At 49.7% G+C, this 14,354-nt stretch overlaps 3 protein-coding genes across 3 annotated transcripts; 2 read left to right on the top strand and 1 right to left on the bottom strand.

Annotated features, from left to right (window-relative positions):
* Positions 1–1,358: 1,358 nt before the first annotated feature.
* On the top strand, positions 1,359–7,538 carry LOC131261028 (uncharacterized). The gene is made up of 2 exons (XM_058262912.1): positions 1,359–6,558; positions 7,525–7,538. Exons 1-2 carry the CDS (start codon positions 1,359–1,361, stop codon positions 7,536–7,538), a joined length of 5,214 nt encoding a protein of 1,737 aa, XP_058118895.1.
* Positions 7,539–7,758: 220 nt separating this feature from the next.
* LOC131272316 (uncharacterized protein C2orf42 homolog) lies at positions 7,759–9,850 on the top strand. The gene has a single exon (XM_058274004.1). The coding sequence runs from the start codon at positions 7,759–7,761 to the stop codon at positions 9,769–9,771; it is 2,013 nt and encodes a 670-aa protein (XP_058129987.1). The 3' UTR covers positions 9,772–9,850.
* A 255-nt stretch (positions 9,851–10,105) lies between these two features.
* LOC131272315 (uncharacterized) lies at positions 10,106–13,921 on the bottom strand. Its single transcript, XM_058274003.1, has 3 exons — positions 13,586–13,921; positions 12,579–13,416; positions 10,106–12,502 (listed from the first exon to the last, which is right to left on the bottom strand). Exons 1-3 carry the CDS (start codon positions 13,832–13,834, stop codon positions 10,269–10,271), a joined length of 3,321 nt encoding a protein of 1,106 aa, XP_058129986.1. The 5' UTR covers positions 13,835–13,921; the 3' UTR covers positions 10,106–10,268.
* Between the last annotated feature and the right edge of the window lie 433 nt (positions 13,922–14,354).

Below are 14,354 nucleotides of genomic sequence, written 5' to 3' on the forward strand. Positions count from 1 at the left end.
ACGATTGCTCGAAAACGTCCTGCATTTGCCAGGACGAGCTGCCTAGCGTGATTATGATTTGAAAAAATAATTCCAACATAATTTTAAATTATAATGCTTTTTCTATCCATTAACTTTTTGGAGGTGCTCTTCGCAAATTAACTGATAACTGCTCGACAAGTTCTAACCAATATGAAAAGTCGAGCACCTCATCGAGCACTTTCGAGCGCACCATCGTCACTAGACCGTGCCAGGTTTTGGGTATGGTACGCTTAATGTAGTCTCTCGGTAAGGATCCCGCTTAGTGATTTCGAGCAATCGTTCTAAAAACGTCCTAAAGCGACCCAAACAACGAGCAGTTTACACCGGATTCAACCGGATTCAACAGGATTCAACCCAGATTCAACCTGACTCAAATGGGTTCAACCCGGATTCAAATTCAAATCGACTCCCACATTAACACTAGAATACATTGCTTTGGAAACTTGCCCGAATGCTTTTTTGGGGGCAATTTGAACCCTTTTTTGAAAACGCTATAACTTCACTATTTTTGAAGATTTTTCAAATCCGTAAACTGTTACGTTTTAGTATATTTATTGACTATCTTTTGGTGTTTTTAATTTTTTGATGTACCACTTCACCATTCCGCTGGCTCGGTGTATATAAAAAAAGATTGATATTAGTCGAATTTTAATCCTTTTCAACTTTTATTCTTTCAAAATGTGTACGATATTGCGACGCCTAAAGGTAGGCCACAGAACTCTACAAGGTTCTGAACAGTTAGGAATTTTGAATTTAACGAAACCCTACAAGTTCCGGAGTAGGCCGTACCCTACATTTTGGTCCTTCGAACCGGATCGGCGCAACGAACCTATCGTGCGCAGATTATTTCATACATTCGTCGTCGGAAGAGGAACTTTCGTCAACCGGACGGGTTGATTGAACATCGGTGGCAGACCACGGACACCACACGAGGCCGATCCAGTGCGCATCGGTGCCTCAAGGGGAGAGAACCCAAGTCGGGAGTTCTCTTCAGTGGATCAGTCCAGCGCTTCGTGCCCAGCGTTTGTTCAACCCAGCGTATACAGGAATCGTGTATCAACCGGACGGGTTGATTTTCCATCGGTGGCAGACCACGGACACCACACGAGGCCGATCCAGTGCGCATCGGGGCCTCACGGGAAGATAACTCAAGGTGTGAGTTTCCTTCGGTGGTACCGTCCAGCGTCTCATCGCCACGAGAAGTTTACTCAGCGTGATTGTGAGTACCAGTCCAGAGTGTCGTAGCAGTCGACGCTGACAAAACAGTGAAGTGAAAAAGTGAAAAGTGCAAAAGACTAGTCAGAAGTGACACAATGAACACACGCAGGAATAAAGTGATGCACTCCCCGCCACCAGAACATGATGGGAGTGATAATTCCGACCAAGAGGCTACGGAAGCCAACGTACAACAGTGCGCGAGTGACCACGTGACGGAAACAACACCACAGCACGTGTCACCAAAACCGTCGACGTCATCGCCAGGGGATCGCGAGTTGGCCGTGTTGCGGGCCAAAATGAAGCTGGCCTATCGTCAACTATCACAGCTTCAGCCGGACATCACCAACAACAAACTCCCTCCGGCCACTGCGCGGGTGCACTTACGCACATTACGGGAACTTCAAGGCACCCACGGCAGGATTATGCAGCACATCATAGATCTCCTGCCAGATGACCTCGAAATCGACATGGACGCCGACGATGCCTTCCGGAAGATCCACACCACCTGCACAGCCATTCTGGAGGCACAGCTGGACGAAACACCAACACCGTCAGCAGCTCCGGTAACTTCGGCAGCGCATCACCTCAGTGTCCCGATGCCAACCTTTGACGGACGCTACGAAGAGTGGCCCAAATTCAAGGCCATGTTCCTCGACATCATGGGAAGGACACCTGTTTCGGATGCAGCAAAGTTACACCACCTGAACAAGGCACTCACCGGAAAGGCAGCAGGGATAATTAACGCAGCAATGGTGAGCAGCAACAACTACAAGAGTGCCTGGGAGGTGCTAGAAAAGCGGTTCGCGAACCCGAGAGCAATCGTCGACAAGCACATTGCTGGGTTACTGCAACTTAAACCCGTGCAACGCGAATCAGCCAGCGAACTTCGATCACTAGTAGAAACGTGTAAGGGTCACGTTGATGGGTTGCAGTTCTTAGAGAAGAACATTGATGAAACCAGCAACCTCATCATCACCCACATCCTCGCGTCGTGTATGGACTCCAGCACTCGTAAGGCATGGGAGCTTACATTGCAGCACGGCGAGTTTCCGGATTTGTTCCGTACGTTCGACTACATCACGCGACAATGTGAAGTGTTGGAGAGCTGCGCAGCAGGCAATACGGACAAACCATCTCGTCCAAAGCCGGCTCCTACTAAAGCGTTCACGTCGACCGTTACTCCATCATCGACCGCAACGTGTGTGATGTGCCTGGGTCACCATATGCTCAGCAAGTGCGCGGATTTCATAGCACTATCGCTACCAGACAAACGGGACAAGCTCCGAAGTTGGAAACGTTGTTTCAACTGTTTCGGAGCTGGTCATCTCAACAAAAGGTGCCCCTCGAAGTGGACGTGTCGTCGATGCCAGCAAAAACATCACACCTTGCTCCACGACGAAGGGACTAGTTCCGCCAGCGAGATCCGCCACGAACAGCCAACATCTGCAGCAGAACACCGTACAGCTACAATATCGCTTCACACAGCGATACCATCCACAGTGTTGCTGTCAACCGTCATGTTGTACATCACTGACAGCGCAGGGAAGAACCATGCTGCAAGGGCTCTCTTGGACAGTGGAGCACAGTCCAACTTCATTACGGGAAGGTTGGCGCAATTCTTAAACCTACCTCGGAAGTCGGTGAGCATTCCGCTGTCGGGGATTGGTGGCAGCCAAGCGACGAACGTAAAGTCATCAGTACGAGCCACCATCCAGTCGCGCTGTTCATCGTTTTCGACGTCGCTGGAGATGCTGGTACTGCCCAAGCTGTCAGCAGATGTGCCGGCCCATCGTATACACCACAGCCAGTGGACGATTCCAGCAACCTGCGTCTTGGCTGACCCAACATTCCACAAGCCTGGTGGAATCGATATCATCCTGGGTGCGGCGTGCTTCTACGAGCTTTTAAAAACCGGACGCATCTCACTTGGAGAAGGTATGCCGTCACTCCAAGAAACAGCATTTGGGTGGGTTGTAAGTGGCACAGCCCAGATAGCAGAGCAGTCGCTGCCAGTTGTGTGTTCAGTCGCCGTACACACCAACGAGCTGACTACGATGATGCGGAAATTCTTCGCAATAGAAGACGTAGGCAGTCTCCCTAGTTGGAGTATCGAGGAGAGAGCCTGTGAGGACCACTACGCGGCCACTACAAGCAGAGACGAAGCCGGCCGATATGTCGTCCGACTTCCGAGAAAGTCTGACATGATCGGGAAACTAGGTGACTCGCGGACGATCGCCCTCCATCGGTTTCTGGCTATCGAGAGACGTATGCAGCGAGAACCCGAAACAAAAAAGGCATACGTGGAGTTCATGGCCGAATACCTCCGCTTAGGCCACATGACAAAGGTGGCAGCAGCAGTTGATAGTCGGGAAACATTCTACCTCCCACACCATCCTGTTTTTAAGGCCGACAGCACCACCACGAAGTGTCGGGTTGTGTTCGACGCATCCAGCAAGTCATCGACAGGAGTGTCGTTGAATGATACGCTGATGATCGGACCAACAATTCAACAAGATGCTACATCGATCCTGATGCGATTCAGAACTCATCAAATTGCACTGACAGGAGATGTGGCAAAAATGTACCGCCAAGTATGGGTACATCCCAGCGATCGCGCCCTACAGCGCATTCTGTGGCGAGCTTCGTCCCATGATCCCATCGAAGAATATGAGCTGAATACTGTAACTTATGGAACCGCATCTGCACCATTCCTTGCGGTGAGATCTCTGCAACAAACAGTATTGGATCATGGGAGCGAGTTTCCAATAGCAGCAGCTCGGTTCGCTGACTTTTACGTGGATGACTTTGTGTCTGGAGCTGATTCACTCGAGGCTGCTCAAACCTTGCAACAGCAAACCGAACAACTGTTTGCCAAAGGTGGATTTGAGCTGCGGAAATGGGCATCAAACGAGGAAGCGGTGTTGCATCATGTGGACCAACAAAGCCGAGCATCCAGCCCATATCCCAACGACGATGACGACGGATCGTTGGCAACACTTGGAATCATATGGGATACGTCAGCGGACACTCTGCGCTTCAAAGTCCAAGCCCCGGAGGTCATCGAAGATGCGACCAAACGCAAGGTATTGTCCACCATTGGGAAGATCTACGATCCGGTGGGGTTTGTTGACCCAGTGAAGGCGGTTGCCAAGCAACTTCTTCAACGTGTATGGACTCTGAAACACGTCAACCAACAACCCTGGGGATGGGATGCTGAACTTCCGCTGCAGCTACGAACAGAATGGCTCAACTTTCTTGAGCAACTGCATTACCTTCACAACATCAGCATTCCGCGAGTCGCCATTAGATCTTCAGTGACCACCATCCAATACCACGTCTTCTGCGATGCTTCAGAGAAAGGATATGGAGCATGCTGCTACATCCGTAGTTGCGATGCCCAGGGACATGGCACAATGGAGCTCTTCGCCTCAAAAACCAAAGTGACGCCCCTCAATAGCAAGCACTCTATCGCTCGGCTTGAACTGTGCGCAGCACAGTTGGCCAGCTTGCTATTCGACCGAGTAAGGACTGCGGTAAACCCAGGATCTCTGGCAGTTTTCTGGACAGACTCCATGACTGTGGTACATTGGCTGCGAGCATCACCAAACTCCTGGAAGCCATATGTTGCCAACCGGGTATCGCAGGTGCAACAATTGACGGAAGGTTGCACGTGGCGTCACATCGCAGGAGTCGACAACCCGGCTGACCTTGCTTCGAGAGGATGTTTGGGCAAAGATCTCCTCTCCAGTACTCTATGGTGGCAGGGTCCTTCCTGGATGAGCCTGCCAGAAGATCAATGGCCTCCACCATTGCTTGCGACACCAGATCCTTCAGTGCAAGCAGAGCAGCGAGTAGCAGTTGTGGCATGCGCTGCCATTGAGCTGCCAGCTCATCGCATCTTTACGCTTTTCTCATCGTACTCGAAGCTCAGACGGATGACGGCGTACTGGGTTCAGTATTGGAACCGATGCACCAAACGCCGGGCGTACGAGAACCCCGGCCTGACGACGAAGGACTTGACGGATGCAGAAGAAGTGCTGTGCCGCTTGGCTCAACGAGACCACCTGCAGCAAGAAATCAAGGCCTTGCAGCAAAACAAACCCGTTCCTGCGTCGTCCCCGCTCAAATGGCTACATCCGCAACTGGGAGCTGACGGAATCATCCGAGTTGGAGGACGTTTATCCAACTCATCGCTAGCGGAGGATGTGAAGCATCCACTAGTTGTTCCGGCCAGCCATCCATTCGCTCGTCTGCTGATGGAACATTTTCATAAACAGTTACTTCACGCGGGACCGACTCTGATGCTAAACACGTGCAGACAACGCTTCTGGATTACAAGTGGCCGAAATCTCGCCCGGAAGGTATTTCACCAGTGCCACACCTGCTTCCGCGCCCGACCATCATCGTCAGCAACTATCATGGCTGACCTGCCGGCTGTCCGAGTAACACCGGCCCCTCCTTTTTCGATCACCGGTGTTGACTACTGTGGTCCAGTGTTCCTGAAAGGTGGCCACCGACGGGCGGCGCCCGTGAAGGCATACGTCGCCATATTTGTATGCTTCACCACCCGTGCCGTACACATCGAGCTGGTGTCAAACCTGACAACGGAAGCATTTATAGCAGCATTACGACGGTTTGTGTCTCGTCGTGGTTTGCCATTGGAGTTACACTCGGACAACGCGACGAACTTCAAGGGAGCAGCAAACAAGCTGAACGAGTTGTACAAGCTGTTGCGTACAACTGAACACCAGCAGAGCGTTCAAGCTTGGACACTAGAACGCAAAATTTCATGGAAGTTCATCCCACCAAGAGCTCCTCACTTCGGTGGACTGTGGGAAGCCGCCGTCAAAACCATGAAGTACCACCTAGTGCGCGTTTTAGGAACGACATCACTTTCGTATGAGGACATGTCTACGCTGCTGGACGAGATAGAATGCTGTGTCAACTCCCGACCTATAACATCGATGTCAGATGACCCACACGATATGACAGCACTCACTCCTGGACATTTCCTGGTTGGAACGAACCTACAGCTTGTTCCGGACCACTGCTTGCTGTACGAAGCCGAAAACCGGTTGAACCACTGGCGTCATGTTCAACAACTTCGCCAGCACTTTTGGAACCGTTGGCAGAAGGAGTATTTACAACAACTGCAGGCGCGTTCTAAATGGACAAAGGAAGGTACAACCACAGTAACGCCAGGAACGTTAGTTATAATTAAGGAAGATAATGTGCCTTCGGCGTGTTGGCCATTAGCACGCGTAACCGAGGAGCATCCTGGAAAGGATGGCAAAGCGCGTGTCTTTACATTGCGTACAAGTAAGGGAAGTACAGTGACTAGGCCATTGGTAAAGCTGTGTGTATTACCAAAAGCAAACAGTTAAAATTATTCAATTTTAAGGTGGCAGAATGTACGATATTGCGACGCCTAAAGGTAGGCCACAGAACTCTACAAGGTTCTGAACAGTTAGGAATTTTGAATTTAACGAAACCCTACAAGTTCCGGAGTAGGCCGTACCCTACAAAATGTATCATGTAAATTTAGAAAAAAAAAGTGTGCGCTATGATGTTGATATATTAGGCCACCTTTGAAAAATAATATCATATTTTTAAATTAACAAATAACGCCACAAATTGATCTTAAAGATGTGGATTTTAACATTTTCCATAGGAAGTTTCCGTTCTGCGCTTTGTTCCGTTATTCCGTACGCGAGCGTTTCGAAGCGTTATGCGCGATACGTTACTATGGGAATTGGCGTTATTTTTAATCTTTGCGGCCAATTTATGGAGTCATTTGTTATGGCAAAAATATGATTTTATTTTTGAAATGTTGCTCAACATACTAACTTTCTAGCGCAACCTTTTTTTCTAGATTTAATTCAAAGATTTTGAATGAATAAAAGCTGAAAAAACGCAATTTCAAACGTTTTTGCTATACACCGTGCTTGCGGAATTATGAAGAAATGCATCGAAAAACCAAAAACGCCAAAAGATAATCAACAAATATACTAAAAAGTAACAGTTTACGGATTTGAAAAATCATCAAAAATAGTGAAGTTATAGCGTTTTACAAGTAGGGGTCAAATGACCCCTAAAAAGCATTCTAGGTATAATCAAGTTGGTTCTCGGAACTGGTCGAACAGAAAAGTCTGAAATTTTTTTTTTAGATATAGCTTTGGATTTTAAGAAAAGCCTTATTTTTTTTTGTAAAAATATTCAGCCGTTTTCGAGATATTAAAATCGAAAATTGCGTTGGGGTCAAAATGACCCCAATTTGGATTCTAGGGTTAAAGAACTAGAACAGAAGAGTTTTAAGCCTGTTAGTTCCTCTCGTTGCAAATATTACCAAATATAAGTTTTGCGAAGGTATTTTATCATTTAAAAAAGATAAACCAATCCGAATGTACGAATTGGGAAAAAAATTGTTTACAGCAGGGTTGATCATCCACCTTGACGGCAAACTTCAGCTGATGTTATTGTATCAAAACAATTCGTGTGGTAAAGCTGCTTTTCGCGATCATGTCCATCAAGCTGGACTACAGAAGCAATTTACGAGGCATAAGAAAATGCCCACGATGCGAAACGTTCAACGGGAATCGGGCTACAAGGTGCAAAAATCGATCCTGCCAGCAAAAGTTGCGCGATGATACCATTCGCGATAGAAAGGTGCTCCCAACGCAACCGGCAAGTGCTGTGCAGCTGCTTCCAAATTATGCCCATTTGTACAGCGTTCACCTTCGAACGGGTGTCCGATATTTTATCAAAAAAGACACCCAACCGGATGGAACGATCACTGTGGCATCGATTACATCGGGATTGGCCAGTATCAGCATTCAATCAGACGAGAAAGAATTGATCAAACAACATGTAAGTGGTTGCAAAACTATTGCCAGTACTTTACCTCTTAAACGGGCTACAGTGGATATGCTACTAATCCCCGAGGAGGAAAAACGAATCCTTTGGGAAAAGGAAACGCTATGTAACGTGCCATTGGTGCAACGCCTGGGGAATGACCTTTTCGCTGTGGGTCGTTTGCAATCTTCGTTCGGCTTGCGTCACGTAGCAGCACAGAAGAAGAATCTAAAATATACCCAGTTCCACTGCGACTGTCGATCGGATGGGCACCAGCACAAGACGTCTCCTGATGCCTGTTGGCATATACTGGCAGTTGTTGCTGGCCTGATGAGCGCCGCAGAGAATCCCGATGATCGATGGCTACCATTGCTTAGGCAGTTTGTAGGACAAGAGCCAGTACCCGTACCATCGGATCACGATCTCCGTTGCACCTACGAAGCGGTTCCCCCAGTAGAAGCACACATATTGAACGATCAGCTTCCAGTTGTGGGTCAAAGTGTTGAAATGATCGATTGCATTCTCAACCCAACGATGATGGAATTGTTCAGCGATGATGTCGACGTACAACCCGGCTTGATTTCACTCGACTCCCTGATGGACATGCCGACCGACGGACCGGTATTCGAACTGGCGATTGGGGATACGATGATCGACCCACCGGCGACCGAGCGGTGCAGCCCGGACGTGATAACGGCCAATGCGGAAAGCCTGCAATTAATGGACTGCCAGATCGAGCTGATGGATGAGTTTGATCTCACCGACCGCATCGATTTCTGTCCGTCGGACATTGAGTGCGACGAAAGTATGCTGCTTCCTGCCGGTGTATTCGATAATCTGTCCACGGAGGTCGAACCAAAGGAAGGGAAAAAAGAAAAGCTGATCGAAGTTACGGCAAAAAAGGCGGCCCTTCGCCAAGGTGGCCGCGTGGAAAAGGAAAAACTAACGCGCGGTAGCTACAACGTCCGCAAGCTGATGAAAGCACTGGAATCGAACGGGATTATATTCAATCGTCTGCAACGCCACCGGAGTAGTGAACCAGACGAAACTTCCAGGAAAACTACATCCGTTCCGGCGTACGAGGCAACGCTTTGCCATCTATCGTTCACCCACTGGCTGGAGTCTGTAATCGAGCAACTGAATGCAATCATCGATTACAACACGAACGGCAAACCAGAGGCACAAACGTTTCGTATTCACGAAGATTTCTTCCGCTGCCTTCGGGCTCGTTTCTCCGTTGGACATCGTTTGCGCCAACCAGAGAAAACGTCGTCCCCGGAGGAGGGTCCTGAATTAACCGCTGGGGCAACCGAGCAACACACACAGCTGTTCCGATTCACTCACCACAAAAGCCTGTTGCATGTGTTTCGTACCGATCGGATAGCGCTTGCCTTCGAGAAAAATTTCGCACGTTCCGCCGACGAACGTTTCGTCGAGATGGATCCACCGGAAGATATGCCGGAAACTAAAGGTCGACCGGTACGCGCACAGTGCTATAGTACATACATCAAAATAGGCCGGTACAAACACGAACCAGACCCGGAGCGGGTGTATAATTTTTCCCTCGAATGGATCGGAGGTGTTCTACCGCGCAGCGGTTTCGGTGATCTGCGAATATCGTTCGAGTACGGCCACCGGATGAACAATCAGTACGTGCCGCCTCCGGGTGAAAAGTTATGAAGCGCACCTAAATTGTGATAAAACACCAATTATCCTTCGGGATTTTAAAATAAAATAATCGACAACCACTCGTTTACATAACATCTAACGTGGGGCAGTTTATTTCTATTAAAAAGAAGCCTGTTCCCCTTTCCAGGGCCTACTTTACATTGTCTCAAATACACCTTTGCTCACGTAAAAAGAACTAATAGGAGAGCTTCCAAGCGTCGTTTTTGGAGAGATACAAAAAGAAAAGCTGGGCAGTATGTTGTTGTATTCCTCGCAAAATGAATAACAAAAAAACCATAATTGATTTATGAAAACAATTTTTCCATCGCTTGTCACGTTGTTGAAATGGAATGTTTGTTGAATATTAAGACAATTTTCGATAAAGTAAAAAAGGATAAAACAATAGAAAATCTAATGCATTGCGCGTACAACTTGTAACAAAAGTCGCTCAGATGCCATCGTTGGTCACAGCCTTATGGGAATCGGGGGAGAGGCGGAAATCACGGGAGCTAGAGTTCCGCGTTCGGCTGAAGCCGAAACAGGATCGTTTCGGTCAGCAGCCGTCGCCAGTCGTCCCGATAGGACGACCGATTAGCCGCCCGGTACAGCTTACACTTAGCCGAACCGCTGATGTCCGAATAGAGGAAGTAGTACGTCGAAGCGACCAGCAACTCCTGGTTGTAGTTCTTCAGCGACCACTCGAACACGTTCAGCACGCAGTCGTCGTTCAGGAGCGTCTTGACGATGTTTAGCACGGACCGTTCCACGGCCGGCAGGAGATACTTCTGTGCGAGACTGAGCGCGTCCAGACTCGCCTCGATCACCTTCGGCGGAGGTGCCATGCCGGTCAGCTTGTTGACCGTTTGCAGCCGAATGAGGTAGAAAAAGTATCGCAACCCATCGGCGCTGATCGGCTCGCGCAGGTGCACCTCGTTGTTGACCGACTCGATGAAATGGTCCGCCTCGAACATTCGCCGGAACACCTCGCTTCCTTCCATGAGCAGCGCTTTGCTGACGAGCACCAGCTCTTCCGGTCCGGCCGGAGTGCTTCGCACCCGAAACGTGACCCGCTCGTCCGCGCTGGCAGGCGATTCATCGCAGATCGTGAGCGTGTTGTCGAATTCTTTCGCCTCGAGCTTCTCGCTTGGCGTTCCGGTGTCCTCTTCCTCGCCGTAGATGGACAAATTCTGTGCCAGCTGCGTTATCGCTGAACAGGCAATGCCACGCAGGCGCACCTGCTGCTCGTCCGGCGATGCCGAACAAGTTGCACCGCCCACCTCGTCCAGGATAAAGTCTATCACCGTTTCGAGCACCTTCATGTCGAAGAGCAGCTTATGTAGTAGGCGCGTGTCCCGCACGACGAACAGCACTATGATCGAAACGCGCAGCTTCAGATCCCGCTCACCCGTTCGCAGTATGTGCGCAATCTCCCCCTGTCCGTAGCCTGTCTCGCCGACCGAACCGAAAAGCGTCATCAGGTCGTTACAGGCCGTTCGCATCTCATCGCAACTCCAACAGCGTGCACCATGCGCCGGGTATGGCAGTTTCATCTCGTGCAACCGAAACACAAAGTCCTGCTTCAGCAAGGGCAGAAAGTGCTTGACATGCTTCAAAATATTGGCCAGCGTTTGAAACGCACGACCGCGCGGTTTCTTCGCGTGTTTGCAAATCTTCAGCAACGTCTCGAGCGTGCTCGTTTGGACAAACTCCACCGCGGGGAAAGACTTCGACACCGACCAGAGCAACGTCAACGTCGGCTGCATCGGATACTTTTCGAACGTTTTGGCGGTGGCGATTTCCAGCTCAATCTTGAACATTTCATTATCATCGATACAAACGTCCGACGTTCCGCACCTGGACGGTCGCAGCCCGGAGCTTACCGATTCCTCCTCCAGCAGTTCCCGCTCCTCGACCGTATCCAGCCACTTGGCGTTGGAACTGTCCTCGATAAGATAGGAAACGATGTCGAAGTCTTTCATTTCTTCCGTCCCGTCCAGCCCATCGCCCTCGTCCTCTTCGTTTCCCTCTCCGGCAAAGGGAAGATCGCCGCCAGCATCGATCTGATTTGCCGGTGGTCTCGTTCGCTCCGCCGTTGTATCGCCGCGCGTGTCATCCTCCTGCTCGTGGTCGCTACAGACTGGGGAGTAGATTTCCGTATCGTCCTCGAACGCTTCGTCCCGTGGTGGACTTGATTCGACACTTGTCGCTGGGCTTCGGACTGTACCGTAGCTGGTACTGGCGTACCCACTGCTCCCACTGTCCGGAGATTCCGGTGCGGAGCAGTAAGGATCGAGCTTGGACAGTTTCGCTGCCCGATGTTGATGTTGTTGATGCTGCTGGTACCCGTTGCCACTTTTGTAGTGGAACAAAAGATCGCTACGTCGCATCTTCCCGGCCTTGGCTGAATTTGATCGGCGCTTGCTGAATACACTGGGGTTGCTTTGCTGTTTGTCTTGTTCGTCGTGCCGTATATGGGTCACCTCCTTCTCGTCAATGATTCCGTTTAAGATTCGAACTAGAAAGCTCACCAGGCCGTTGCTCAGAAGGATTTCGTTGCTAAGACTGTCGAATCGGTACTGGTACAGTGCGTATAGTATCATCGCCTGTTCGCGCTTTTCGTGCGATTGTTTGGCAATCTTCATAAATGCCTGCAGGGCACCGCTCCTTCGAATGTGCCCCCGATTACAGGCTTCCTTGGTGAGCAAGCACATCATGTTGATACAGTATCGCTTCTCCGACTCATCTACAAATAAAAAAGAAAACCCAACAATCAGCACATAAGTTCCCATAGCAACTCTCCCGACTTCGTCCCTACTTACCTAAACTGGCGTACATTATCAAATCGGCAGCCATTTTTATCACACCGCACGCCGTCAATCGATCAATTGCATCCGGGTTAGCGGCCAAATTTGAAACCACCTTCAACGAGAGCGCCCGGAAGGGACTCGTTTCTCCGCAAAGGTACACCAGACAGTCCAGCCCCGTTCCGGTTCCGCCGTAGATTTCCTCCACCACCTGCAGCATCACCGTGGTGGTGATCATCTGTAGACACTTCAGTACGCTCTCGAACAGTTTGATCGTTTCGTCCGACTCGGGCAGCCTGAAATCGGGCCGATCCTTCCAGCGGTAGTTCTGTATCACCTGATAGCCGACGATATCGCACAGCTGGCTGTGTTCCATGTTGCGTACGATGTTATTAAACTTCTCCTTCGTCACCATCCGGTCCGGTGCGTGCCAGTGCTTCAGCACAACCTTTTCCTCCTCGTCCTTACCGCTGCTGCCAGGTGGGCTGCCACCCGACGATCGTTCGCTGCTCAGTAATGGATCCGCATCGGATTCGATCTGGGCGTAACGTATAAGAATTTGGACAATTTTTCCAATACACCCCTGCTCCATCAGGGTCATCCGGAGCGATTTTTCACGCCAAAGCTGTCGGATCGCACGGATCACCATTATCAGCACAGCCATGTTATCCGACTCGGTTAGAATCGAGCTGAGCGCATACGCCGTGTTCCCATTGTCACGCGCAATCTTGTAGCTGATCGGTTCATGCTGGGCCAGGTTGCCCAGCAGCCGGCACCCCCGACACTGGATGCTGGGATTCGGAATGTTGGAAATGATCGAAATCAACGGACTCAGTATACCGTAATCGAATGCCTGCAACGAAAAAAAAAGTCAAGAATCGAATCGATTAGTCAAAACGCTGCTCTCGCTATCTCGCTCACTGCGCACTGTCTCCTTTGCACACCAACTGCGCTCCTCAACACCCATCACACCACCCCCTCCAGGGGAAGTGTGGAAAAACTGTTTTCTCGTAGAAACGCACCTGTTTGCAGCATTCCTTCCGTGTGCAGCAGTTTCCCAGGATGCTCAGGACCACTTCGATGACCTTTTCGTAGGGTTTGCTGAGCAGGCCGACCAGCACCTTGATTCCATCGGTCGTCGACAGCAATCGTATACCCCCTTCCGACGTCACAAAGTGCGTGCGGATGGTGACCAGATTGCGGTAGATAACGTTCTTGTCGTTCGATTTTTGTATGCTGCCCAGCAAACTGACCAACTTGGCTTCCTCCATCACGCAGCAGAACGTAATTTCGCAAGTCTGAGCATTCAATAAAACACTATTTTCCAGGCACCAACGATGTGCTCGCGACTTTTTTTCTTCTGAAATGTCAAAACCCCACCCTGGAGCTTACGATACCGAACAATAGAGTGCGTCGCAGTATACTGCGATCTAGCGAAGACACACACCCGATTGGTTGTCTACAAGCTTTAGCTTTTTATCTGGTTTTTTATGTAATTTTTCTAATTGCTTTAAAGTTTGCAAAAGAACATATTTGGTCATCAGCATCGAACATCTCACACTTTCTTCATTTATCATAAAGGTTTATTGTTTTACTTTTTGTCTGCCACACACTCACATAGTCATTATCCTTGTAACGATCACGTATATTTCCATAGCTAAAAGTTCACGAATGTTCAGGGGCTTGTGTTTTCGCTTGCTTCTCGGATTCCACCGGTTCCCTTCCCTTCCCAAAGGAAAGAGCGTGCGCGTACGCGCGGGGCACACTTCCCCGTTGGGGGTACTGTGGGGA

The sequence above is a fragment of the Anopheles coustani genome, chromosome 3 (assembly GCF_943734705.1).
Source record: "Anopheles coustani chromosome 3, idAnoCousDA_361_x.2, whole genome shotgun sequence".
In the NCBI taxonomy this organism is placed as follows: Eukaryota; Metazoa; Arthropoda; class Insecta; order Diptera; family Culicidae; genus Anopheles; species Anopheles coustani.

Bases quoted from the DNA above. Each gene is read 5' to 3' on its own strand.
- LOC131272315 (XM_058274003.1), bottom strand. From the start codon at position 13,834: ATGGAGGAAGCCAAGTTGGTCAGTTTGCTGGGCAGCATACAAAAATCG. The intron at 13,417-13,585 runs GTGCGTTTCTAC...TTTTCGTTGCAG, and splicing joins GGAAGGAATGCTGCAAACAG to GCATTCGATTACGGTATACT. The intron at 12,503-12,578 runs GTAAGTAGGGAC...TTTTATTTGTAG, and splicing joins GATAATGTACGCCAGTTTAG to ATGAGTCGGAGAAGCGATAC.
- LOC131261028 (XM_058262912.1), top strand. From the start codon at position 1,359: ATGCACTCCCCGCCACCAGAACATGATGGGAGTGATAATTCCGACCAA.
- LOC131272316 (XM_058274004.1), top strand. From the start codon at position 7,759: ATGTCCATCAAGCTGGACTACAGAAGCAATTTACGAGGCATAAGAAAA.